The sequence below is a fragment of the Ceratotherium simum genome, chromosome 34, assembly GCF_057802395.1.
Source record: "Ceratotherium simum simum isolate JZ-2026a chromosome 34, ASM5780239v1, whole genome shotgun sequence".
NCBI classification, from domain to species: domain Eukaryota; kingdom Metazoa; phylum Chordata; class Mammalia; order Perissodactyla; family Rhinocerotidae; genus Ceratotherium; species Ceratotherium simum.
In genome coordinates, this window is record NC_141933.1 from 32,750,005 (window position 1) to 32,773,151 (window position 23,147).

Genomic DNA, 23,147 nt, shown 5'->3' on the forward strand with positions numbered 1-23,147 from the left:
ATGTGCTTAATGCCACTGAACTGTGCACTCAAAAACGTTAAATTTTGCTACGTATATTTTACCACAACAACAAAAAAAAAAACAACTAAAAAAAAAAAGGAATGAAGCACTGATACATGTTACACACAGATGAACATTATGTCTAGCGAAAGAAGCCTGACACAGAAGGCCAATATTGTATGATTCCGTTGATACGAAATGTCCAGAATAGGCACATCCACAGAGACAGAAAGTAGATCAGTGGTTGCCAAGGTTGGGGGGAGGGGGAAAGGGTAGTGACTGCTAATGGGGACAGGGTTTCTTTTTGGGGTGATGAAAATGTTCTGAAATTAAATAGCGGTAATGGTCACATAACTCTGTGAATATACTAAAAACCACTGAATTATACAAGTTAAAAGGGGAAATTTTCTGGTGTGTGAATTATATCATAACAAAACTATTATTTTTTAAGTTTAGCGGCACAAAAAGAAATGAGCAGTTGAACTAATCTGAAGCACTTACTTCAGGGAAAGGTCTCCGGAGGTGGTCCCATTTCAGAAGCTTCAGGTACGCATAATCCTGGACAGCCACAGGGTCTGGTCTGGGAGCGTCCCCAGAGCCAGCGGCCCCTCCCCCAGCTGGCAGGGCGTGTTCATGCTTCTGATTCATAAGGTCATCGGTGGCTTCTTCCAGCCACTGGGTGACAAAGTCCAGGGAATCTGTGGAAGACAAGGCTGCAAACATTACTTTGACTCTCAAGAGGGAGGTTCCCAGAGGGACTTCGGGAAGACGGTCTGGAGGTGTGGCGTAGGACAGAGCAGGGCTTGGGAATCGACAGAACTCAGTTCTAATCGCAGTACTGCCAGTTACCAGCTGAGTGATCTCAGGCACGTCAGGATCTGTCTGAAGAGCAGAGGCTTTACTTTTTTTTATAATGACAAAACAATATTTTATTTTTTAAATTTTTTATTGATGTCATGGTAGTTTATAACATTGTGAAATTTTAGTTGTACATTATTGTTTGTGAGTCACTGTATAAATGCATCCCTTCCCCCTTTATGCTCACTCCCCAACCTCCTTGCCCTGGTAACCACCAAACAGTTCTCTCTGTCCGTGTGTTGGTTTATCTTCCACATACGAGTGAGATCATGCAGTGTCTGTCTTTCTCTCTCTGGCTTATTTTGCTTAACATAATACCCTCCAGGTCCATCCATGTTGTTGCAAATGGGACAATTTTGTCTTTTTTATGGCTGAGCAGTATTCCCCTGTATATATATATACCACATCTTCTTTATCCAATCATTGAAGATCAGATTCTTAATATAAAGAAACGTACAGCACCACTTCCTAGGCTCTTGTGAGGATTAACAAATAAATAAGATAGTGACTAGGAAGCACCTAGCCAAGGCCTTGAAGCATACAGATGTTCAACAAACCGTTGCTCTCTTCTCTCCCACCCTGACCAACACATGAGATGTGGCTGGAAGCTCTGATGACTCCTGCTGAGCAAGATAGCAAAACTTCTTGCCCAGAGACCGATGGGGAGACACTGGCTAGAGTTTCCCAGTGTAAAGTAGCCTCCACACTGGGGATGAGGCTTTTTCCTTGTCTAGATCTTAATCTTGTCTCAGTCTGGTTTACTCCAGGCCTGCAGAAGGTGAGCTCCAGAGCTCTGTCGTGGAACCTCAGTTGTCCTTCATCTGCTATCATTTCCTCCTACCTTTCTGAGCTGAGGAAAGCACCAGGGACTCTGAGATATAAGAGAGAGATGAGGAGGTTCTTGTCCACAGTATCCGAGCAAAAAATGCCCCTCTCAGGTCCTGGGAGGTATTGCAGCTCTGCCAGTGGAGACTACCCTAAAACCAAGAGGGCAGCTAAGGTCATGGCTGGAGTCCTCTTCACTGCTGGTTCTGTCCACACACTGATCACACTGAGCTCTTGGTTTTGAGCTTCACTCTCTCGTAGCCTTCCGCAGACAGCATCTCCGTAACCCCCAGCTTGGGGAAACCCTGGCTTTTATGCTGTAAGAACCACTAGACTTGGAAGGGGTCGGGATGTAGCAACGCTTCCACTCAGCGTTGTCCTCACTGGGCCCAGCCTGGCACCAGGCTCACATACTAAGGCTCTACAGCCTAGAAAACAGCAATCCCAGACGTCTCCTGAGGGCCAGGACGATGCTGGTTAGGAAAGTGAGCTGTGTGGTCAATCAATTCTGGTCAAAAGTCTCTGAAAAGCTACTTCCAGGGGCTGGCCCAGTGGCGCAGTGGTTGAGTTTGTGCACTCTGTGTTGAAGGCCCAGGGTTCGTGGGTTCGGATCCCAGGCACGGACTTACACACCGCTCATCAAGCCATGCTGTGGTGGCGTCCCACATACAAAATGGAGGAAGATGGGCACGGATGTTAGCTCAGGTCCAATCTTCCTCATCGAAAAAAAAAATCTATTTCCATATCTGTAAAATGGGGTTAAAAAACAGTGCTGACCTCATGGGCTTCCATGTGAGGGTCATGTACAGTAATGCACACACACCCTTAGCACAGCCCAGGTGTGTCAAGAACATGAGCCATCGTCTTTTACTGCTCCTCCTTTGCTCTTTCCTGATTCTTCCTGGCCCCAGCACCACCTCGATGTCTCTGTCGGGGGCTGGACAGACTCAGGACACTGCACTAACTATTCTGGTCAGGCAACAATGGAAATGTCCGTCCAGATGCTGACATTTCATCTTGTAACCAGCAAAGTCAGAGGCTACACAGAACTCGGAATAAATTGGACCCGAAGACCACAATTTACCCAGAACCTCAGCTGCCTGTGCAGAGACCAAAAAAAGCACCTGAGAAATGCAACATTGTTTTGGATGCTATGGTCACCTGTTTTCTTGCAGTCATCTGAGAGGTTCATAAAAACGAGACTTTTTCTGGATGTGAAACCAGAGGATTTACGCATATGGAACGAAGCAAACTGCAATTTCTTGATCCACTTCATAAGGAAGAACAAAGGGAATTAAACAGTCACAAGAAGTTTGTCATGATTTTAAAATTAAGCCCAGAGGGGGGCGGAGTCAAGATGGCGGCGTAGGCAGACTCTGAACTCACCTCCTCCCGTGGACACAGCCAATTTACAACTACTCGTGGAAAAATTACCCCTGAGACAGAACTGAAAACTGGATAAGAGGAACTCCTGCAACAACGGACAATCCTAACTGGGATAGAAGAGGCAGAGACTCCCTTCTGGAGAGGAAAAACGCCGCCTTCACAAGCCGCCAGCATCACGGCCGCCGGGAGCAGCGCACAGGTACGCAGCCTCCCTGGAGGCGCGGGGTCCTGAGCCGGGGAGCGCTCCCACTGTGGGCATTTTGTGGACCCAGCATAATCGAGACGAGTGGCATAATATCTGACTTTGCCTGCTACTAAAACATTGGGGAGCACCCCCAGAAAACCCGGTTCACAAAGAAACTAAAACTGGCTCTTAAGGGGCCCACACACAAACTCACCCGTTCCAGAAAGGATCCTAAAATCACCAGAAAGAAAGGTGCACAGTGCTTTGGTGACAAGAGACTCACCTAATAGGCCCGGAGTGCATCTCGGTGAGGGGTGAGACCTCTCCAGGGACTGGGACATTGGCGGCGGCCACTGTTGTGGCCTGGTGTGAGCGTGCTGACACAGACGCCATTGGAGTTCTCCCTGAGGCCAGCTAGCCCAGGGTCTGCTCCACCAGCTAGAGCACCGATTTAATCCAGCTCAGCCAGGGCAGGCAGCCCACCCTAGAGACTGGCCCCACCCAACAACAAGCCCTCAGGCAACGTGTGGGCCTGCATAGATTGGTGACTGGATTCTCTGCAGCCTGGCAACTGAGCCGACTTGAGCAGGGCAGGGTGTGCACAAGGAGCGGGTGGAGAGTGTGCGGCGGTGGTGTAGTGTGTGCGGCTCCCGCTGTGGAGAGACTGGGTCCGCTTGGGGAGGTCGGGGCGCTCACACGGGGCAGGACTGTGTTGACTGTGTGTGTGGACCTGTGGGCAACAGGGCTTGTCAGCTGCAGAAGACTTGTGCTTCTCAAAGACGCACATAGGAGGTTTGCCCCACCTTCCAAAGCCTGAAACAATTGGGTGTTCCTGTGCCTGAGGCCAGCCCCACCCAGCTGCAATCCTCAGAGAGCTGACAAGAGACATAATAGGCTAGAGGCTTGCAGCAATTGTAAGGCCCTGAGCCTAACAACCTGCCACGCTGGGGGCCTACTCAGTTAAAAGAAATACTGCAACACAAATGTGGTATTAGAACTTACAGCCAACTGTGCTGGGGTGCCCTACACCTGATAAAGAGACTGAAGGGCCCACAACAATTACAAGCAGCTGAGCATTACAACAGCTGGCCAGGAGCATAACTCAGCCTCCCTGGGCGCCTATAGGGAGAGCTAACAGGCCACAATAGAAGGACACACGTAGCCCACATAGGGGTCACCCCTGGAACATTGAGAACTGAGGGAAGCACACTGGAAGCCTCCTAAGGCATCACTTACATAAGGTCACCTATCCAAGAGCAGGAGACGTAGCTGACCTACCTAATACGTAGACACAAGCACAGGGAAAGAGGCAAAATGAGGAGGCAAAAGAATACATTCCAAGTAAGGGAACAGGACAAAACCCCAGAAAAGGAACTAAGTGAAACAGAAATGAGCAACCTACCTGACAGAGAGTTCAAACTAAGAGTGTTAAGGATGCTCACTGACCTGGGGAGAAGAATAGATGAACTCAGTGAGAATGTCAACAAAGAAATGGAAGATATAAAAAAGAACCAATCAGAAATGAAGAATACAATACTGGAAATGAAAAATTCATTAGAGGGACTCAAAAGCAGAGTAGAGGATACAGAAGAACGGATCTGTGAGCTGGAAGAAAGACTAGAAGAAATTACCCAAGGTGAACAGGTAAAAGAGAAAAGAATTAAAAAGAGTGAGGACAGTCTAAGGGACCTCTGGGACAACATCAAGTGCACTAACATCCGTATTATAGGTGTCCCGGAAGGAGAAGAGCGAGACAAGGGGGCAGAGAATCTATTTCAAGAAATAATAGATGAAAACTTCCCTAACCTAAGGAAGGAAACAGACATCCAGGTACAGGAAGCACAGAGAGCCCCAAACAAGATAAACCCAAAGAGGCCCACACCAAGACACATCATAATCAAAATGTCCAGAATTAAAGATAAAGAGAGAATCCTAAAAGCCGCAAGAGAATGTCAAGTTACATACAAAGGAAACCCCATAAGGCTATCAGCTGACTTCTCAGCAGAAACCTTACATGCTAGAAGAGAATGGCACGATATATTTAAAGTGCTAAAAGGAAAAAACTTACAGCCAAGAATACTCTACCCAGCAAGGTTATCATTCAAAATGGAAGGAGAGATCAAAATTTTCCCAGATAAGCAAAAATTAAAGGAGTTTGTCACCAAGAAACCAGTGCTACAAGAAATGTTAAAGGGACTGATTTAAGGGGAAAAGAGAAGACCACAAATAGGAAAAATTATCTATTTCCATGATTAGAACGTAATGGATACAAATGCACAAAAAAGAGGTTAGATATGATATTAAAAACATAAAAGGAGGGAGGAGGGGAGTTAAAGAGTAGAGCTTTCAGACAGAGGTCAAACTAAACTGACCATCAATTCTGTATAGAAGAAGTAAGGAACAGAGAAGGACTACTAAAACACTGAGAAAAAAAAAAAAAATTAAAAAATGGTAATAAGTACATACTTATCAATAGCTACTTTAAATGTCAATGAACTAAATGCTCCAATTAAAAGGCATAGGGTGGCTGACTGGATAAAAAAACAAGACCCATATATATGCTGCATACAAGAGACACACTTCAGACCTAAAGACACTCACAAACTGAAAGTGAAGGGATGGAAAAAGATACTCCACGCAAATGGCAATGAAAAGAAAGCTGGGGTAGCAGTACTCATATCAGACAAAATAGACTTTCAAACAAAAACTGTAAAAAGAGACAAAGAAGGGCATTACATAATGATCAAGGGAACAATCCAACAAGAGGATGTAACACTTGTAAATATCTACGCACCCAATGTAGGTGCACCCAAATACATAAAGCAATTATTAACAGACATAAAAACAGAAATAGACAGTAACACAATAATAGTAGGGGACTTGAACACTCCACTTACACCAACGGACAGATCATCCAAACAGAAGATCAATAAGGAAACACTGGCCTTAAACGACACACTAGAACAGATGGACCTAGTAGATATATACAGAGCATTCCATCCAAAAACCGAAGAATACACGTTCTTTTCAAATGCACATGGAACATTCTCCAGGATTGATCACATATTAGGCCACAAAACAAGTCTCCATAAATTTAAGAAGATTGAAATAATACCAAGCATCTTTTCTGACCACAACGGTATGAAACTAGAAATCAACTATAGGAAGAAAATCAGAAAAGCCACAAATACGTGGAGATTAAACAAAATCTACTGAACAACGACTGGGTTAACGAAGAAATCAAAGAAGAAATCAAAAAATACCTGGAGACAAATGAAAACGAAAATACGACATGCCAGAATTTATGGGATACAGCAAAAGCGGTTCTAAGAGGGAAGTTTATAGTGATACAGGCCTATCTCAACAAACAAGAAAAATCTCAAATAAACAATCTAACAATGCACCTAAAGGAACTGGAAAAAGAAGAACAAACAAAGCCCAAAATCAGTAGAAGAAGGGAAATAATAAAAATCAGAGCAGAAATAAATGAAATAGAGACCAAAAAAACAATAGAAAAAATTAATAAAACCAAGAGCTGGTTCTTTGAAAAGATCAACAAAATTGACAAACCTTTCGCTAGACTCACCAAGAAAAAAAGAGAGAAGGCACAAATAAGTAAAATCAGAAATGAAAGAGGAGAGGTTACAACAGACACCTCAGAAATACAAAAGATTATAAGAGAATACTATGAAAAGCTATATGCCAACCAATTCGACAATCTGGAAGAAATGGATAAATTCTTAGAATCATACAACCTTCCAAAACTGGATCAAGAAGAAGTAGAGAATTTGAATAGACCAGTCACCAGTAAGGAGATCGAAACAGTAATCAAAAACCTCCCCCAAAATAAAAGTCCAGGACCAGACGGCTTCCCTGGTGAATTCTACCAAACATTCAAAGAAGACTTAATACCTATCCTTCTCAAACTCTTCCAAAAATTGAGGAGGGGGAAGCTCCCTAACTCATTCTACGAAGCTGACATTACCCTGATACCAAAACCAGACAAGGACAACACAAAAAAAAGAAAATTACAGGCCAATATCACTGATGAACATCGATGCAAAAATCCTCAACAAAATACTAGCAAATCGCATACAACAATACGTTAAAAAGATTATACACCATGATCACGTGGGATTTATTCCAGGTATGCAGGGATGGTTTAACATTCGCAAATCAATCAACGTAATACACCACATTAATAAAATGAAGAACAAAAATCACATGATCATCTCAATAGATGCAGAGAAAGCATCTGACAAGATACAGCATCCATTTATGATAAAAACTCTGAATAAAATGGGTATAGAAGGAAAGTACCTCAACATAATAAAGACCATATATGAGAAACCCACAGCTAATATCATCCTCAATGGTGAAAAACTGAAAGCTATCCCTCTAAGAACAGGAACCAGACAAGGATGCCCACTGTCACCACTCCTATTTAACATAGTACTGGAAGTCCTAGCCAGAGCAATCAGGCAAGAGAAAGAAAGAAAAGGGATCCAAATTGGAAAGGAAGAAGTGAAACTGTCACTATTTGCAGATGACATGATTTTATATATAGAAAACCCTAAAGAATCCACCAGAAAACTTTTAGAAGTAATAAACGAATATGGTAAAGTTGCAGGATACAAAATCAACATACAAAAATCAGTTGCATTTCTGTACACTAACAACGAAGTAGCAGAAAGAGAAATTAAGAATACCATCCCATTTACAATTGCAACAAAAAGAATAAAATACCTAGGAATAAACTTAACCAAAGAGGTGAAAGATCTGTACACCAACAACTATAAAACATTTCTGAAAGAAATTGAAGAAGACACAAAGAAATGGAAAGATATTCCGTGCTCTTGGATTGGAAGAATTAACATAGTTAAGATGTCCATACTTCTTAAAGCCATCTATAGATTCAATGCAATCCCTATCAAAGTTCCAACAACATTTTTCACAGAAATAGAACAAAGAATCCTAAAATTTATATGGAACAACAAAAGACCCCAAATAGCTAAAGGAATCCTGAGAAAAAAGAACAAAGCTGGAGGTATCACACTCCCTGATTTCAAAATATACTACAAAGCTATAGTAACCCAAAACAGCATGGTACTGGCACAAAAACAGACACACACATCAATGGAATAGAATCGAAAGCCCAGAAATAAACCCACACATCTATGGACAGCTAATCTTTGACAAAAGAGCCAAGAACATACAATGGGGAAAAGAAAGTCTCTTCAACAAATGGTGTTGGGAAAACTGGATAGCCACATGCAAAAAAATGAAAGTAGACCCTTACCTTACACCATACACAAAAATTAACTCCAAATGGATTAAAGACTTGAATGTAAGACCTGAAACTATGAAACTTCTGGAAGAAAACATAGGCAGTACGCTCTTCGACATCGGTCTTAGCAACATCTTTTCAAACACCACATCTGACCGGGCAAGAGAAACAATAGAAAAAATAAACAAATGGGACTACATCAAACTAAAAAGCTTCTGCACAGCAAAGGACACCATCAACAAACGAAAAGACAACCTAACAATTGGGAGAAGATATTTGCAAACCATACATCTGATAAGGGCTTAATCTCCAAAATATATAAAGAACTCATGCATCTCAACAACAAAAAAACTAACAACCCAATTAAAAAATGAGCAAAAGACCTGAACAGACATTTCTCCAAAGAAGATGTACAGATGGCCAACAGACCCATGAAAAGATGTTCAAAATCACTAACTATCAGGGAAATGCAAATCAAAACTACAATGAGATATCACCTCACGCCCGTCAGAATGGCTATAATTAACAAGACAGGAAACAACATGTGTTGGAGAGGATGTGGAGAGAAGGGAACTCTCATACACTGCTGGTGGGAGTGCAAACTGGTCCAGCCACTATGGAAAACAGTATGGAGATTCCTCAAAAAATCAAGGATAGAACTACCATATGATCCAGCTATTCCACTGTTGGGTATTTATCCAAAGAACTTGAAAACACCAATTTGCAAAGGTACATGCACCCCTGTGTTCATTGCAGCGTTATTCACAATAGCCAAGACTTGGAAGCAACCTAAGTGCCCATCAAGGGACGAATGGATAAAGAAGCTGTGGTATATATACACAATGAAATACTACTCAGCCATAAGAAACGATGAAATCCAGCCATTTGTGACAACATGGATGGACATTGAGGGTATAATGCAAAGTGAAATAAGTCAGAAGGAGAAGGTCAAATACCGTATGATTTCCTTCATTAAGTAGTAGATAATAACAACAATAAACAAACACATAGGGACAGAGATTGGATTGGTGGTTACCAGAGGGGAAGGGGGGAGGGAGGAGGGTGAAAGGGATAATTCGGTACATGTGTGTGGTGATGGGTTGTAATTAGTATTTTGGTGGTGAACATGATGTAATCTATGCAGAAATAGACGTACAATGATGTACACCTGAAACTTTTACAATGTTATAAACCAATGTTACTGCAATAAACAAAAAATTAAAAAAAATAAAAATAAAAATAAAATTAAGCCCAACCATATAATTTACACCAAACTGGTGGTTTCATGAAAAACACATTTACTTTAGAACTTTATTGTTCTTTTAAATTTCTATTCTTATATCCTATTTATATTTCTCTTGTCTCTCAATTAAGTTTTCTTTTCAAGTCCTAACATCTTGGGCTTTTCTGTCTTCAAATTAGACTATTCTCATACTAAATTTTAGTTCTGCTTTGAAAACAATATCATTTGCCACAAGCTACAGCAACTAAAATGAGCAGACGCAGACCACGAGAGAACACCACGCTATAAACATACTGGGCTGCTTCTCCAGAAGCTCCTGGAACTTCTTCCTTTCATATTCAACCGACTGCTGCATAAGGTGCGGCCTAATGCTACTGACCGCAAAGTTCGCCATGTCCACCTTCATTAGGTCCAGCACAGAAAAAATTGCCCTGAAAGACAGAGATAAAAGGATTCAGAACTGGGCACCTGTCAACATTGTTTTAAAGGAAAGAGATGAGCTGATTTGACATCGTCTTCTCATCTCAGAAAAGGTAGCAAAAAAAGTTAGAAAAATCATGAGAAAGTAGATTAAGAAAAACAAATTTAGAAAACAAACTTAAATAACGATGTGAAAAAACTAGTGTTTTCATATTTTTAAGCTGCTTTCTGGCCCCGCCGCTCCACCCCTTGTCCCCAAGCACGCGCAGTGCCCCTGGCGGCTGCCGAGACCAGAATGTGTTCCTGGGCTCTGGATCAGCCCTCACGCAGCCACAGAGGAGGACGGAGCCCAGGACCTGGGGTTAACGGCAGACAACTCACCACCTGGGGCCCCACTCTCACACAGGTTAATTCACTTTCCCAGGAAAGAAAGAAAATTAACTCTCTCCTTTCTCCTCCCCGGCTCTCTTAGTTTCAGGGTATGTTTCATGTTCTAGTTCTGGTGGCATAATTCCTAGTTCACATTCTGAACGTACCCAAGGGGCAGACCTGACCCGATGCCAAGGATGCCTTCAATCCTGCCTGTCACACACCATAACCACTCTCTCCACAGGTCAGCAGCTGCCCAGTGACCTACTTGCAGGAAGTGGTTAAGAACCCAAGGTACAGGTTTAGGTGTGGCCCTACACAGAAATAGGCACGGGATCAAATGTCCTCCAAGTCCCCTGACGCCCTCTGGGACTGACTGGACATCATATGACAGAATAAACTCACCAGCACACAAGGTAATTACGTATGGGAACCGCTACCCCGCCCCGCCCTCCCGGTCTCTCCACCTCCCTCGGTGGTCTCTCCACCTCCCAAACACATGGGGCAGTTAGTCTTTCCTGGAGGGCATTCTGCCTCTCCTTTCAGCATTCCCAACAGCTCCCTAAATCCACCTACAGGAAACCAGAGACACCGGAAACTGCCAACTGGCGGACCACCGACTGGAAGTAACTCAGAAACATGTTCTGTGCTCACACACAGTTTTTAAAAACCTCGATTTCCTGCTTCTCTTGAAAAATCAAAACATCTGGCCCTGTGGGCCCACATTCCATCATGGCCACAGTGAGCTGGCACTAGGAGGCCACTGCTGCCTCCTTTCGACAGGTGTGTGCCCCCAGTCTGCCAGCCTCCCCAGTCCCTCCTCTTTCCAGTAGCAATTAGGCATTAGGAGTTAGGTTGAGTTTGCTACAAGCTATTTCCCCAGAGAACCCTCTTCCCAGGAATTCCTCATTCACCTTGGCTGGATTATAAACTCTTATTGACTGTTTTATTTCTAATGTTGAGCACGATGCCTAGCACATAAGAGGTGCTCAATAAGAGCTTGCTGAATGAATGAACAAATCAATAACTACTTTAGGAAGTCTTTTCAATGCACTTTCTAAACTCTGAGGTATCAAATGCAGGGAATTTTTGTCTGCAATGAATACTGATATCATAATGATATCAAGAAAGCTGGAAATGAAAGGGAACTTTTTTGCCTATAAAACTTTTGTAAAGCAACTTGGTAACATGCAATGAGTCTTAAAACTGTTCATTATCCTCTGACATAGTAATCCCATTTTAAGAACCTATCTTTAGGAAGTAACCTAAAATACAGAAAAAAGTTTTGTGCACAAAGATTTTCACTGCAAGGTTAAAGAGTATATAATTATACATAATCTAATTGTCCATCTTAACAGAGAAATAAGTAATATCTATGCAAATGAATATTTTGCAGCCATTGAAAATGCTTATGGGGAGTTTAAAAAAATAATACAAGTTGGTTATTGTGAAAAATAATAACAGGAAACCTCATTTAAGATGGAATTGAGAGGCCAGAAGGGGGAGCGCCCATGCACTCCAAGTCAATTACAGGAAAGATAGTCAATTACAGACCCCAACAGAAGTCCTCAACAGGAAAGAATTGTTAATTATAGGGAGAAATGTACATTGCACCCCAAACAGAAATCGACTACCTCAGCAAGTCAGCCAATGAGAAACCATCATCACCCTGAATTCTTGCTTTTCTCCAATGGACTTTTGTTCCAAACAACCCCTTCCAAATTCCTCCTTTGATTGTTGGATTTGGCTATGGTCTACACATCCCGAATTGCAATTCTTTGGCTATTCCCGAATAAACTCACTTTGCTGGTAATATAACTGGCTGTTTTATTTTTAAGGCTTATGTTATAAAAGGGCAACACAAGACACCTGTGGTGTTGGGACTGTTCAGCATCTTGAACGTGGTGATGGATACACGAACTTAGGTGACAAAAGTGTATAAAAATTAATGTACATACACACACACACAAAGGTATACAAGTAAAACAGAAAATCGAAATGAGATCAGTGGATCGTATCAATGTCAATATCCTGGCTGTGACATACTACAGCTTTGCAAAATGTCACCATCAGGGAAACTGGATCAAGTGTACTGTATTATTTCTTACAACTCCATGTGAATATACAATTATCTCAATGACACTTTCAATTAAAGAATAAGTGAAATGATTAGCGTATAATGTTGGCAAAGAAAGTCAGGCCTGCAAGGCCCACCAGGAAGTCTTAGGTTCAACTGAACATTCAGACTTACAAGACTACCATAAGCCACAGGTCTGGCATCGTCTGTTCACACAGTTTGCCAACAGGGCAGCACCAAGCATTCCTCTTCAGCAAGAGTTACAGTATTGTGACTGACCAGGTGCCCTGAGAAACTCAAAGGTGGGTTTGGAAGCATTTTCCAAGTCGTTTTTTTCCCTTTTGTTATGTTAAGGAGATGCAACCACCAACCACCCTGAACCAGATCAAGCCCCACCATGAGAGCTACGCCCATGACCTTTGCCTCATTTTTAATGCTAAGTCTCCTCTCTGGGAGGAGCTTAGGCCTTGTTACCATAACCTGCAGAGTGTGTGGAAGCATGTTTTCCAACTGAGCCTGTGCGGGTAAATACCCACCTTTCCCTTTTGAATATTCATTCCCTATCAGAAATAAAGGTCCTTGCTTCCCTTTGTTCGGGGACAGCCATGACTTTGGAAATGATTCCTCATGACCTCCTATTTGCTGCAAATACACTTGACTTTGTGAGACAACTTTTTTTTTAACTCATCAGGAGCCAAGCCCAGTTGGTTTGGTAACAGCATCAGCCAAGAGCAGACAACTCAGACATGAGGGAGCCACTTGGCTTTAAAAGCCTCCTGTCCCAATATATTTGGTAACAACTCTATGGTTCAGCTTCTAGGGTCTCCAAGAGAGGCATGCTGTTACAACAGTTACCCTACTCCACGTGCAAAGTATGGTGTCTCATCCAGTATTTATAGTTCATTATCATTCCTTTCAGTCCAGATGCAATTTACCAATTAGAGGTCATTTTCCCAGCAAGCAATGTTGCCTACCGACATTTTGATACATAACACCTTTACCTGTTTACAGGAAATAGAACGAAGCAGTTAACCAAAAATCTAAATTCTCAAGCAGCATCATGTCAATCCTTTGCCCATATTGGCATAAAAATTATATAAATTTCGGGGCCAGCCTGGTGGCATATCAGTTGAGTTTGCATGCTCCGCTTTGATGGCCCGGGGTTCACGGGTTCGGATCCCAGGTGTGGATGGACGCACCGCTTGTCAAGCCATGCTGTGGCGGCATCCCATATAAAGTAGAGGAAGATGGGCACGGATGTTAGCCCAGGGCCAAGATTCCTCAGCAAAAAGAGGAGGACTGGTATTGGATGTTAGCTCAGGGATAATCTTCCTCAAAAAAAAAATATATATATAAATCTCATCACAATTATATATATTTAAAAATAAACATTCAAAAGAAGTATATGGACTATATATTAGTTAACAGCATCATATTAATGTTAAATTTCTTGAATGTCTTGGTTGTATTTTGATCACGTAGGAGAATGTCCATATTCTTAGGAGGTACTTGCTGAAATGTTTAAGGGTGAAACTGATACTGAACCAAGTGGGCTTGCCTCCTGGTGAGTTAAATAAGACTCTGCACCAGTGGAAGTTGTCTCACAAAGTAAAGTGTATTTGCAGCAAATAGGAGGCCATGAGGAATCATTTACAAATTCATGGTGTCCCAGAACAAAGGGAAGCAGGAACTTTCATTTGGTTGGGGAATGAATATTCAAAAGCAAGAGGTGGGTATTCGCTTGCACAGGCTCAGTTGGAGAACATGCTTCCACACAATGAGGCCTAAGCTCCTCCTGGAGAGATCTTTGCATTAAAAATAAGGCAAAGGTCCTGGGCATAGCTCTTGTGGTGAGGCTTGGTCAGTTTCAGGATGGCTGGTGGTTACATCTCCTTAACACACAAAAGGAAAAGAAACAACTTGGAAAAACAGTTAATTGCTTCCAAACCCACCTTTGAGTTTCTCAAAGCACCTAGTGGGTGACAAAAGGTCACAAAGTCTGCCATTAACCTCAGAAGGTTCAGGGGGAAAAAATATACACATATGCATACATACTCACATATATATAAAAAGATAAAGCAAATTGACAGAATGCTAAAAACTGATGGATGTAAAGGATATATGAGTGTTGACTGCTGTTTTTGCAACTTTTCTATATGTAGGTTTGGAATTTTTCAAAATACAATGTTAAGGGAAACAAAACTAATACACATCAACATGATAACAGTAATTGTGCCTTTGGATGGTAAAATTATGGGTGAATTTTCTCATTCTTTCTACTTTTCTATATTTTACAAAATGTTTGCTTTTTATTTTTACTTATTTTTTTGGTGAGGAAGATTGGCCCTGAGCTAACATCCGTGCCCATCTTCCTCTTTTTTGTATTTCGGATCCCACCACAGCGTGGCTTGATGAGTGGTGCATAGCTCCACACCCAGGATCCGAACCTGTGACCCGCCCCCAGGCCGCTGAAGCAGAACGCACAAACTAAACCAGTACGCCACCGGGCCGGCCCCAAAATGTTTGCTTTTTAAATTTTCTTTTTAATGCATGAATATGTACACTTGAGGAAGTCTAAACTTGAAGACAAGCTCTGTATTTTAGGTGCACACGTGATGAACACAATTCCCATACCTGAAAAGGGGCACTATTTCCTTAATGTCCTTGAGTTTCTTCACTTCCTCATCTCGAGCAGGTGCACACAGTGTCCCCATCGTGCCAATAATGAATTCTGCCAGCTTGGAAATGTCTAGGGCTCCATGCTCTGCCTCCTGCTTTATCAGATCCAGATCCAAGACTTCTCTTATCTGGTTTCTCAGTCTAGTATGACCAGGCAGCAAGAAAGATAAGAGAGTCTACAAGAGAGTACAGTAAAGTTCAATCAAAGGAGCTTAGTCAGACATCATCTCTGATTATACGTAAAGGGATTTACGACTATCCAAATAAGGACTTACCGATCATCACTACAATGTTGTACATACTTTAACCCCTTATTCAACAAATCTACAGAAAAACACACTTACAAATCATGTAGACGAGCTTACTTAAGCTGCCATTTAAGTGCTAGGTAGCAATCAACTGGACACAAGAAGAAAAAACTGTTAAAAGTGAGAAAAGGAAAACACATTAATTACTGTGAGCCTGTAAGCCAACCACAGACGCCAATCTCCATGATATGCTGTTTCTCTGATGCTAAAGGTATTGCAGAAACAGTCCTGCCTTCCTCTGAATGCCTTCTCGATCCCACAGACTGAAGCACTTTTTGGCCATTATAAATTGAAAATGTCCACACCTATTAAAAATTTTATAAATCACCTATATTTTGCAAAATATTTTGTTTAAAGAAAATTCTGTTTTCTTCAAAAAAATTTTTTTTTTTGAGGAAGATTAGCCTTGCGCTAACAACCCATGCCAATCCTCCTCTTTTTGCTGAGGAAGATTGGCCCTGGGCTAACATCCGTGCCCATCTTCCTCTACTTTATATGGGACGCCGCCACAGCATGGCTTGACAAGTGCTGCGTTGGTGTGCGCCCGGGATCCAAACCTGCAAACCCCGGGCCGCCGCAGTGGAGCACGTGCACTTAACTGCTATGCCACCGGGCCGGCCCCCGAATAATTCTGTTTTTAAAATATGAACCCTTTCTTCCCTTACAAGAGTAATATCTTTAGGTTATCATAGCTCGTTTGAAATTTTTAAAAAGGGCATTAAGCCAAAAATACTCTAAATCCACATTTCGGCAAGTAATTTAACTTCTTGATCCTTTGATTTCTTTAAAGTCTTCAGCCAAGTAACACAGAGAGGTTGAGGAAACACTCCGCACACCAGGCCAGCACTGCACGGGCTCGGCCCTCACCTCTTTGATCTCTCCAAGCAGTCTGATGGCATGGTCATAGGCTGGGGGGTCTTCACTGAGCTGGACACTCAGGCAATCCCAAAAAGCTTTATGTACAATATCCTTTACTCTCTTCTCCAAGCTGGAGGCAAATGAAACAAAAAAAAAAAGCAAAAACAAAATATCTGAGCCTCAAATCACTTTCAAAAGCACAAATTCTATGGGTTTAGGATGAGAAATTTTTAAAATAATTTGGATGAAGGAAAGATTTTCCAGACATACTTATATATAGGTTGCAAGATTTTATTTCCTAAAAATATACTATTCCCATGTGATATATGGGACAACTGCTTAATTAGGTACCAAACTATAACCACTTATATATAAAACCTCATTAAAACTAGTCTTTACAGGAGCCAGCCCAGTGGCACAAGCGGTTAAGTGCGCGTGCTCCGCTGCGGCGGGCCCGAGGTTCACCGGTTCAGATCCAGGCGCGCACCGACGCACCACTTGTCAGGCCATGCTGTGGCAGCGTCCCATATAAAGTGGAGGAAGATGGGCACGGATGTTAGCTCAGGGCCAGTCTTCCTCAGCAAAAAGAGGAGGATTGGCAGATGATAGCTCAGGGCCGATCTTCTTCACAAAAAAAACCCAAAAAAAACCCAGTAGTCTTTATGTCATGAGAGCAAAACAAGTAATTCTTCGTGATTAATGTGAAAAAGTACTATCTTTGCAGAACATACAAAAAATGTTTGCAAAGTCCTATTTAGAAGCCTCATGTGAGAGACACCACAGCTTGCCAACCCAGGAGCCATTCCTCCTTTGTTAACAGAATCCCAACGTTTTTCATGGCACTTCCCCAATTGTAATGGGCAATGTTTTTTCTTTCCTATGATAATACATTTTAAAAGGTACACCTTCCAATCAACAGAGTTTTAGATTCAATATATGTGCCAGGCTCTGGGGATACGGAGAATCACGCACAGTCCTTGTCTTTGTAGTTTACAGACTGGTGAAGAGCACAAGTAAACTGGCAACCACAGTACAATGTGGTAGTTACAACGAAGAAATGAATGAAACAATGCAAAGAAGACACAAGATGAGGCAGCAAAATACTAGGGAGTAGGGAGAAGCTGACATGAAAGATTTCCACAGGAGATTTCCAGACCTTTGATGTACATTTTGAAGGATCAGTGATTCTGAGATCCACTTTCAAACTCCAGTAGTTCTAGTATAAGGAATATTTTTTAGCAACAACATACAAAAGGAAAAATATATGTGAATATATTGACATCAAGTGAAGAAAACATTTCTAGAACTGGGAAATGGCAGTGTTCTACTAAACAAGATAACTCAGTAACCACCTTACCTGTCTTCTGGTAATTCAACTGGTTTAATCCGAAAGTTTCCGTTTACAACAATTTCATGGGCTAGAGCCATGTTAGTGACTCCTTTTGCTGTCTCTAAAAGTTCTTCCACTGTCACAAATCGAGGAGGACTAGCTGTAACAAAAACCCAACCTAAGAGATTTGCTTCTCTAGATTAGAATTGCTATTAAAGTAAGGAGAAGGCAGTGGTTCTAGTACCAGCTAATAATGTCAGTTACACCTCTATTTATGAAAATATTCTGGCAACTTCAAACAACAGAGTTTTACCTATTGCATATTCATGCTTTCTTTTAACCTAGCATCCTAAAAGCAGACATCATTTACAATACTCAAAACATCGGTTTTTCACTAAGACTGGTCAATGGAAGATGATCACAGTAAACTGAGACTTAGAAAAACTTTTTTTAAGTTACAGCCTATCAGTTTTCCAACAAGCTGAGGGTTTATCTTCCAATCTCTCTTCCTCCAGTGTATCCTAAACGAAGAAAAGGAGACACCAGATTTAAGAGCTCCTTTTTGCTCCCATCACTGTTGACACCTTGCTCCACACTAGCACTGTGCCACGAATGAACCTCCCCACATTAAAACAGCACTGAGTACTTGACGGTGTCAGGTGCTATTTACACAATGCTGAAACCACTACCCTGGCCACAGTTCTGAGACAGAACATGCGAGTTCTGCAATGGACCAATGAACAAATCAGAGGGTGGGTGACACAGAATTCTGCGGAGTGCAGGCCACAGAATCAAAACCTTCAGAGTCATCTCTGCTTCTCTCTTCCCACTGCCCCTTCTCCAGGTCCTGGAGCCTTGACTTCTGTAACAACTGCTGCCATCGCCTCCTAGCTTGTCTCTGCTCTCTTTCTTTAGATAAAGCTTGAGATTTATCTTCCAGAAAGTTCTCATACTCCCCAGGTGCTCTGAGCCAAGGAACAAAGAGTAATTCCTATTCTTAAAAAGTCTATGATCAAATACGTGCATTTTTTGGTATATCAATTATACCTCCACAAAGCTGTTTTTTAAAAAAAGTCCATGATAGTTTTTTAGCGGCTATCAGAATCAGAGGGAGGGCTGTGAAAACAGGTTGCTGGGCCCCCTCTCAGTGTTGCTGATTTAGCTGGTCTGGGGTGGGGCCAGAGAACCTGCATTTCTCACAAGTCTCCAGCTGATACTGATGGTCCCAGACCCCATACTTTGAAAAACACCGGCCTAGAAGGTGACTATATTAATTTTATGTGATAGTGATACGATCTGGGCTTAAAAAATGAGATAAATAACGTCACTGGTTTGCACAGGGTTTAATAGTTATAAAGATCTTCTTAGGTTAGTGAAAAGCTATTTTCCTCCTTATTTTTTCCTTTGCTCACTGAAAAAAGGAACCAAATCTAAGAGCTGGTCATATCCTGTCTCGTAAAAATCTTTATTTGGTCACATAAGGGAAAGTCAGGAAAACTCACAAGATTCTTCTCAGCATTTCCAGAGAATATTAATAAAAATACTAAATAAACAATAAAATTTGCTTAATGGATACTGGTAAAATATAATAAATATCCAAAATCAAAGCCGAGATAGATCTTCTCAATTCTCAATATTATTAAGATGTCAATTTCCACCAAATTGGTCTATTGATAAAACGCAATCCCAATCAAAATCCTTTTTTGTTGAAACTGCTAAACTGATTCTAAAGTTTAAAGATTTTATTTATTTATTTTTCCCCCAAAGCCCCAGTACATAGTTGTCTGTCATAGCTGCACATCCTTCTAGTTGCTGTATGTGGGACGCGGCCTCAGCATGGCTGCAGGAGTGGTGCCTCAGTGCGCACCCGGGATCCGAACCCGGGCCGCCGGCAGCGAAGCGCACGCACTTAACCGCTAAGCCACGGGGCCGGCCCTGATTCTAAAGTTTAAAAGGACATGCACAGGACGTAGAAAAGCCAAAACTATTTTGAAAAAGAAGAATAAAGTTGGAGGACTTATACTAAATGATTTCAAGACTTACTATAAAGCTACAATAAGGCCAGCGTGGTTTTGTCATGAAGACAGATATCCAGATCAACTGAACAGAGCAGAGGATCTAGACGCAGACTGACACAAACACACCCACGTGTGCATGTAGTCAAGAAGGGAAGATTAGGGTTTCTATCAAATGGTGCTGGAACAATTAGATATCTATGTGAAAGGATAGCCCTTCACCTTCACTTAACACGATAAACAAAAACTAACTCAAAATGGACTGCAGACCTAAACATAAAAGCTAAAACGATACAACTTCTAGGAGAAAACATAGGCGAAAATCTTTATGATCCTGGATTAGGTAAAATTTCTTAGATAGGATTAAAAAAGCTCAAAATATAAGAGAAAAAATTGATAAACTAGACTTTATCAAAATTTAAAACTTTTGCTCTGTAAAAGATTCTATTAAGAAAATGGAAAAGCATGCCACAGATAGGAGAAAATATTTGCAAAACATATCTGATAAAGGATTTTTATCCAGAATATATAGAGTTCTTATAACTAAATAAGAGAAGACAACCAATCAAAAGTGGGCAAAAGATTTGAAGAAACATTTCTCCAAAGTAGATATAAAAAATGGCCAGTAAGCACATGAAAAGATGCTCAACACCATTAATCATCAGGGAAATGCAAATGAAAACCACAGCGAGATACCACACCTACTAGAGTGGCCGAAACTAAAGAGATTGATCATACCAAGCATTGGCACAGATGCAGAACATCTGGAACTCTTACGCATAAGTGGTGGGAATGCAAAATGGCACAATCACTTTGGAAAACAGTCTCTTGGTTTCTTATAAAGTAAAATATAACTTACCACATGACCCGGCAATCCCACTCCCAGGTCTTCACCCAAGAAAATTGAAAACATATGGCCAAGTGAAGACTTGTACTCAAATGTTAATGGCAGCTTTATTCAAAAGTCAAAACCTGAAACTAATCCAAATGTCTATCAGCTGCAGATTGGAGAAACCAATCATAGGATAATCATACAATGGACTACCACTCAGCAATAAATAAGGAATAAACTATTGACACATGCAAAAATATGAATGAATCCTAAAAGCATTATGCAAAGTGAAAGAGTGAGATACAAGACTATATATGAAATTATATAAAGGGCAAAATTATAACAACAGAAAGCAGATCAGTGGTTGCCAAGGGCTGGGAGTGGGGGGAAAAGATTTACTGCTAAGGGACACAAGAATTTTGAGGGGTGATGGAAATGTTCCAGCAGCTCATGACTGTGGTGGTAGTGATGCAATTGTAAATGTATTTGTCAAAACTCATCAAATTGCACACTTAAAATTGGTGAATTTTATTATGTACAAATTATACCTCAATAAAGTTAATGAAAAATTTTAAGGCACTCAGTAGCGATTTGCTAAATATATACTGATTATTAAATTTCTTCAAGCTACTATTATCTGTTACCACTTATTAGAAAATGGAACTTCCACTGTGGTATATCAATGTCATGCATCAGGAGTTATTAAACTCCATCAAGTTCTAATCTCTTAAAAAGAAATGTAGAGATTGTCACCAGGGCTTCCGAGTTTTGTTTCAACCTTGGTTTTGCAAAAATACTAAAATGTCTGATCTTAAATTTATGAAAATAAAAGAAACACACCAAGTTCTCTCAGTACATTTACTATTTTTCAACAATTTTAGGCATTTGGGTAGCGACAAATGGACAGCGTTTATACGCTGCCTGGTCGTGTAATGCAGTGGACAGAGCAAATCAGGAAGAAGCTCTGCTTCCTCTAGTCTGTGTAGAGTGTGACCCTGAACAAGCCAGTTAAATCTCCCAGGCCCACTACTTCCCAATATGCAAAAAGGAGAGAAGACGGAAGGATGTTCCATGAAAGATGAGGCTCTTCCAAAGCCTAGGCAAGTGTGTTCTCAGTGTTTTGGGCATATTTGGGACTAAACACCTTGTACCAAGTGCTGAGAACATCAGACAACCAGGAAGAAGGTGGTTTTCAGGAGTTGTCCAAGTTAGAGACTGCTTAAAATCAGACTTAATCATGAGGGTACCTGATCAAGAAAGATAAAAGCTACAATTCTAAGATATGATCAGGATGTGTTGCAGATCTACATACACAGGAATTACTCATTGCATGCTAATTATAGGGTTGTGGGGTGGGTTCTTTTGTTTTTTTGAAAGTTCTCAAATTTACCAATTTCATAAATGAGAACTTTTAAAGATGCAATTTGGTGGACAACCTGGCTTCCACTCAACTTGTGAAGAGAACCTGAGTTGTAATGAGTACCACGAAAAATGGTAAGGTTACATGTATTTTTCCCTGGAATTTATTTTACTACGCAATATAAAGCTTAAGTTGTTGCTAAATTCTGTTAAGAGAGTTTGTGCACTGACGACCTGTTAGAGAAACTGGAAACCACATTAAGTTAAACACGCCCTTTGGAAGGCTGGAGAACAGATTCCAAAACAGAACCAAGATCTAATTTAGAATGGTCCTACTCTACCTTTCTTTACTGAGGTATTCTGGGATCTGAGAAGTCTACACATTCTAAAGAGATGCTTCTAGTCACAAAAGTGGATGAACACTTATGGAGGGCAGATGGCAAACATCACCCAAACAGCTCCTACCCAGTGAGTCGGTGAAGCTTATCCACAGAACTTATTACATTGTGTGGAAACTTGGTCTTGTTGCTTTGTCTTTCTCACTCGACTGCAAGCTCCATCAGGACAGAGACCATGTGGGATGTGCCTGGTTCACTGCTAGGTCCCTGATACACAGTAAGCACTCAATAGCCACTGACTGATTGACTGAATATAGGGACACTGTAATTCAAACCCTAGTCATAAGCTTTAGAAATGTAAGAGCTCAGTGTCATCCATTTATCTAAGGATGATGGGACCTACTAATTAAACTCACAAGGACTTTATATAATAAACCAAAACGCTAAATGGTAAATATTAACTGGAATAACAGTTGATGATTTTCATCTGAATACGGCATCTTTTACTGGTCAATGAGATGATTAAACACTAGAGCAGATAGTGCTTTGTGAGCAGAGAATTAAAGTATACAGAAATAGATGATCTCAGAGGAGACATCACTGAGTTATAGTTACCGGTCCTTACTCTGAGGATCTCTCTGTTTAAGGAACAGATCATCTTTCAGAATCAAATCAACACCTCGGATTAGGCAAGGTTTTATCTCCACACCACCAAGCAATTTTCAGACACCAGCTGGGGGTCCTAACAATTCAACTCAATTCTGACACTATATGGAGAT

The 23,147-nt window shown here is 41.2% G+C and overlaps 1 protein-coding gene across 9 annotated transcripts in view; it reads right to left on the minus strand.

Moving 5' to 3' along the window:
• The window catches only part of TCP11L1 (t-complex 11 like 1), a 44,914-nt gene that overhangs the window by 15,823 nt on the left and 5,944 nt on the right, over positions 1-23,147 (minus strand). For 8 of the 9 annotated variants that reach the window (XM_087423168.1, XM_087423166.1, XM_087423167.1 and 5 more), the window contains 5 exons: positions 17,852-17,984; positions 16,504-16,624; positions 15,284-15,504; positions 10,078-10,214; positions 502-713 (listed from right to left, as the gene is read on the minus strand). In XM_087423168.1, coding sequence (XP_087279294.1) covers positions 502-713; positions 10,078-10,214; positions 15,284-15,504; positions 16,504-16,624; positions 17,852-17,984 — 824 coding nt within the window. The remainder of the gene's footprint in view (positions 1-501; positions 714-10,077; positions 10,215-15,283; positions 15,505-16,503; positions 16,625-17,851; positions 17,985-23,147) is intronic. The other variant, XM_087423169.1, reaches the window with a different exon arrangement.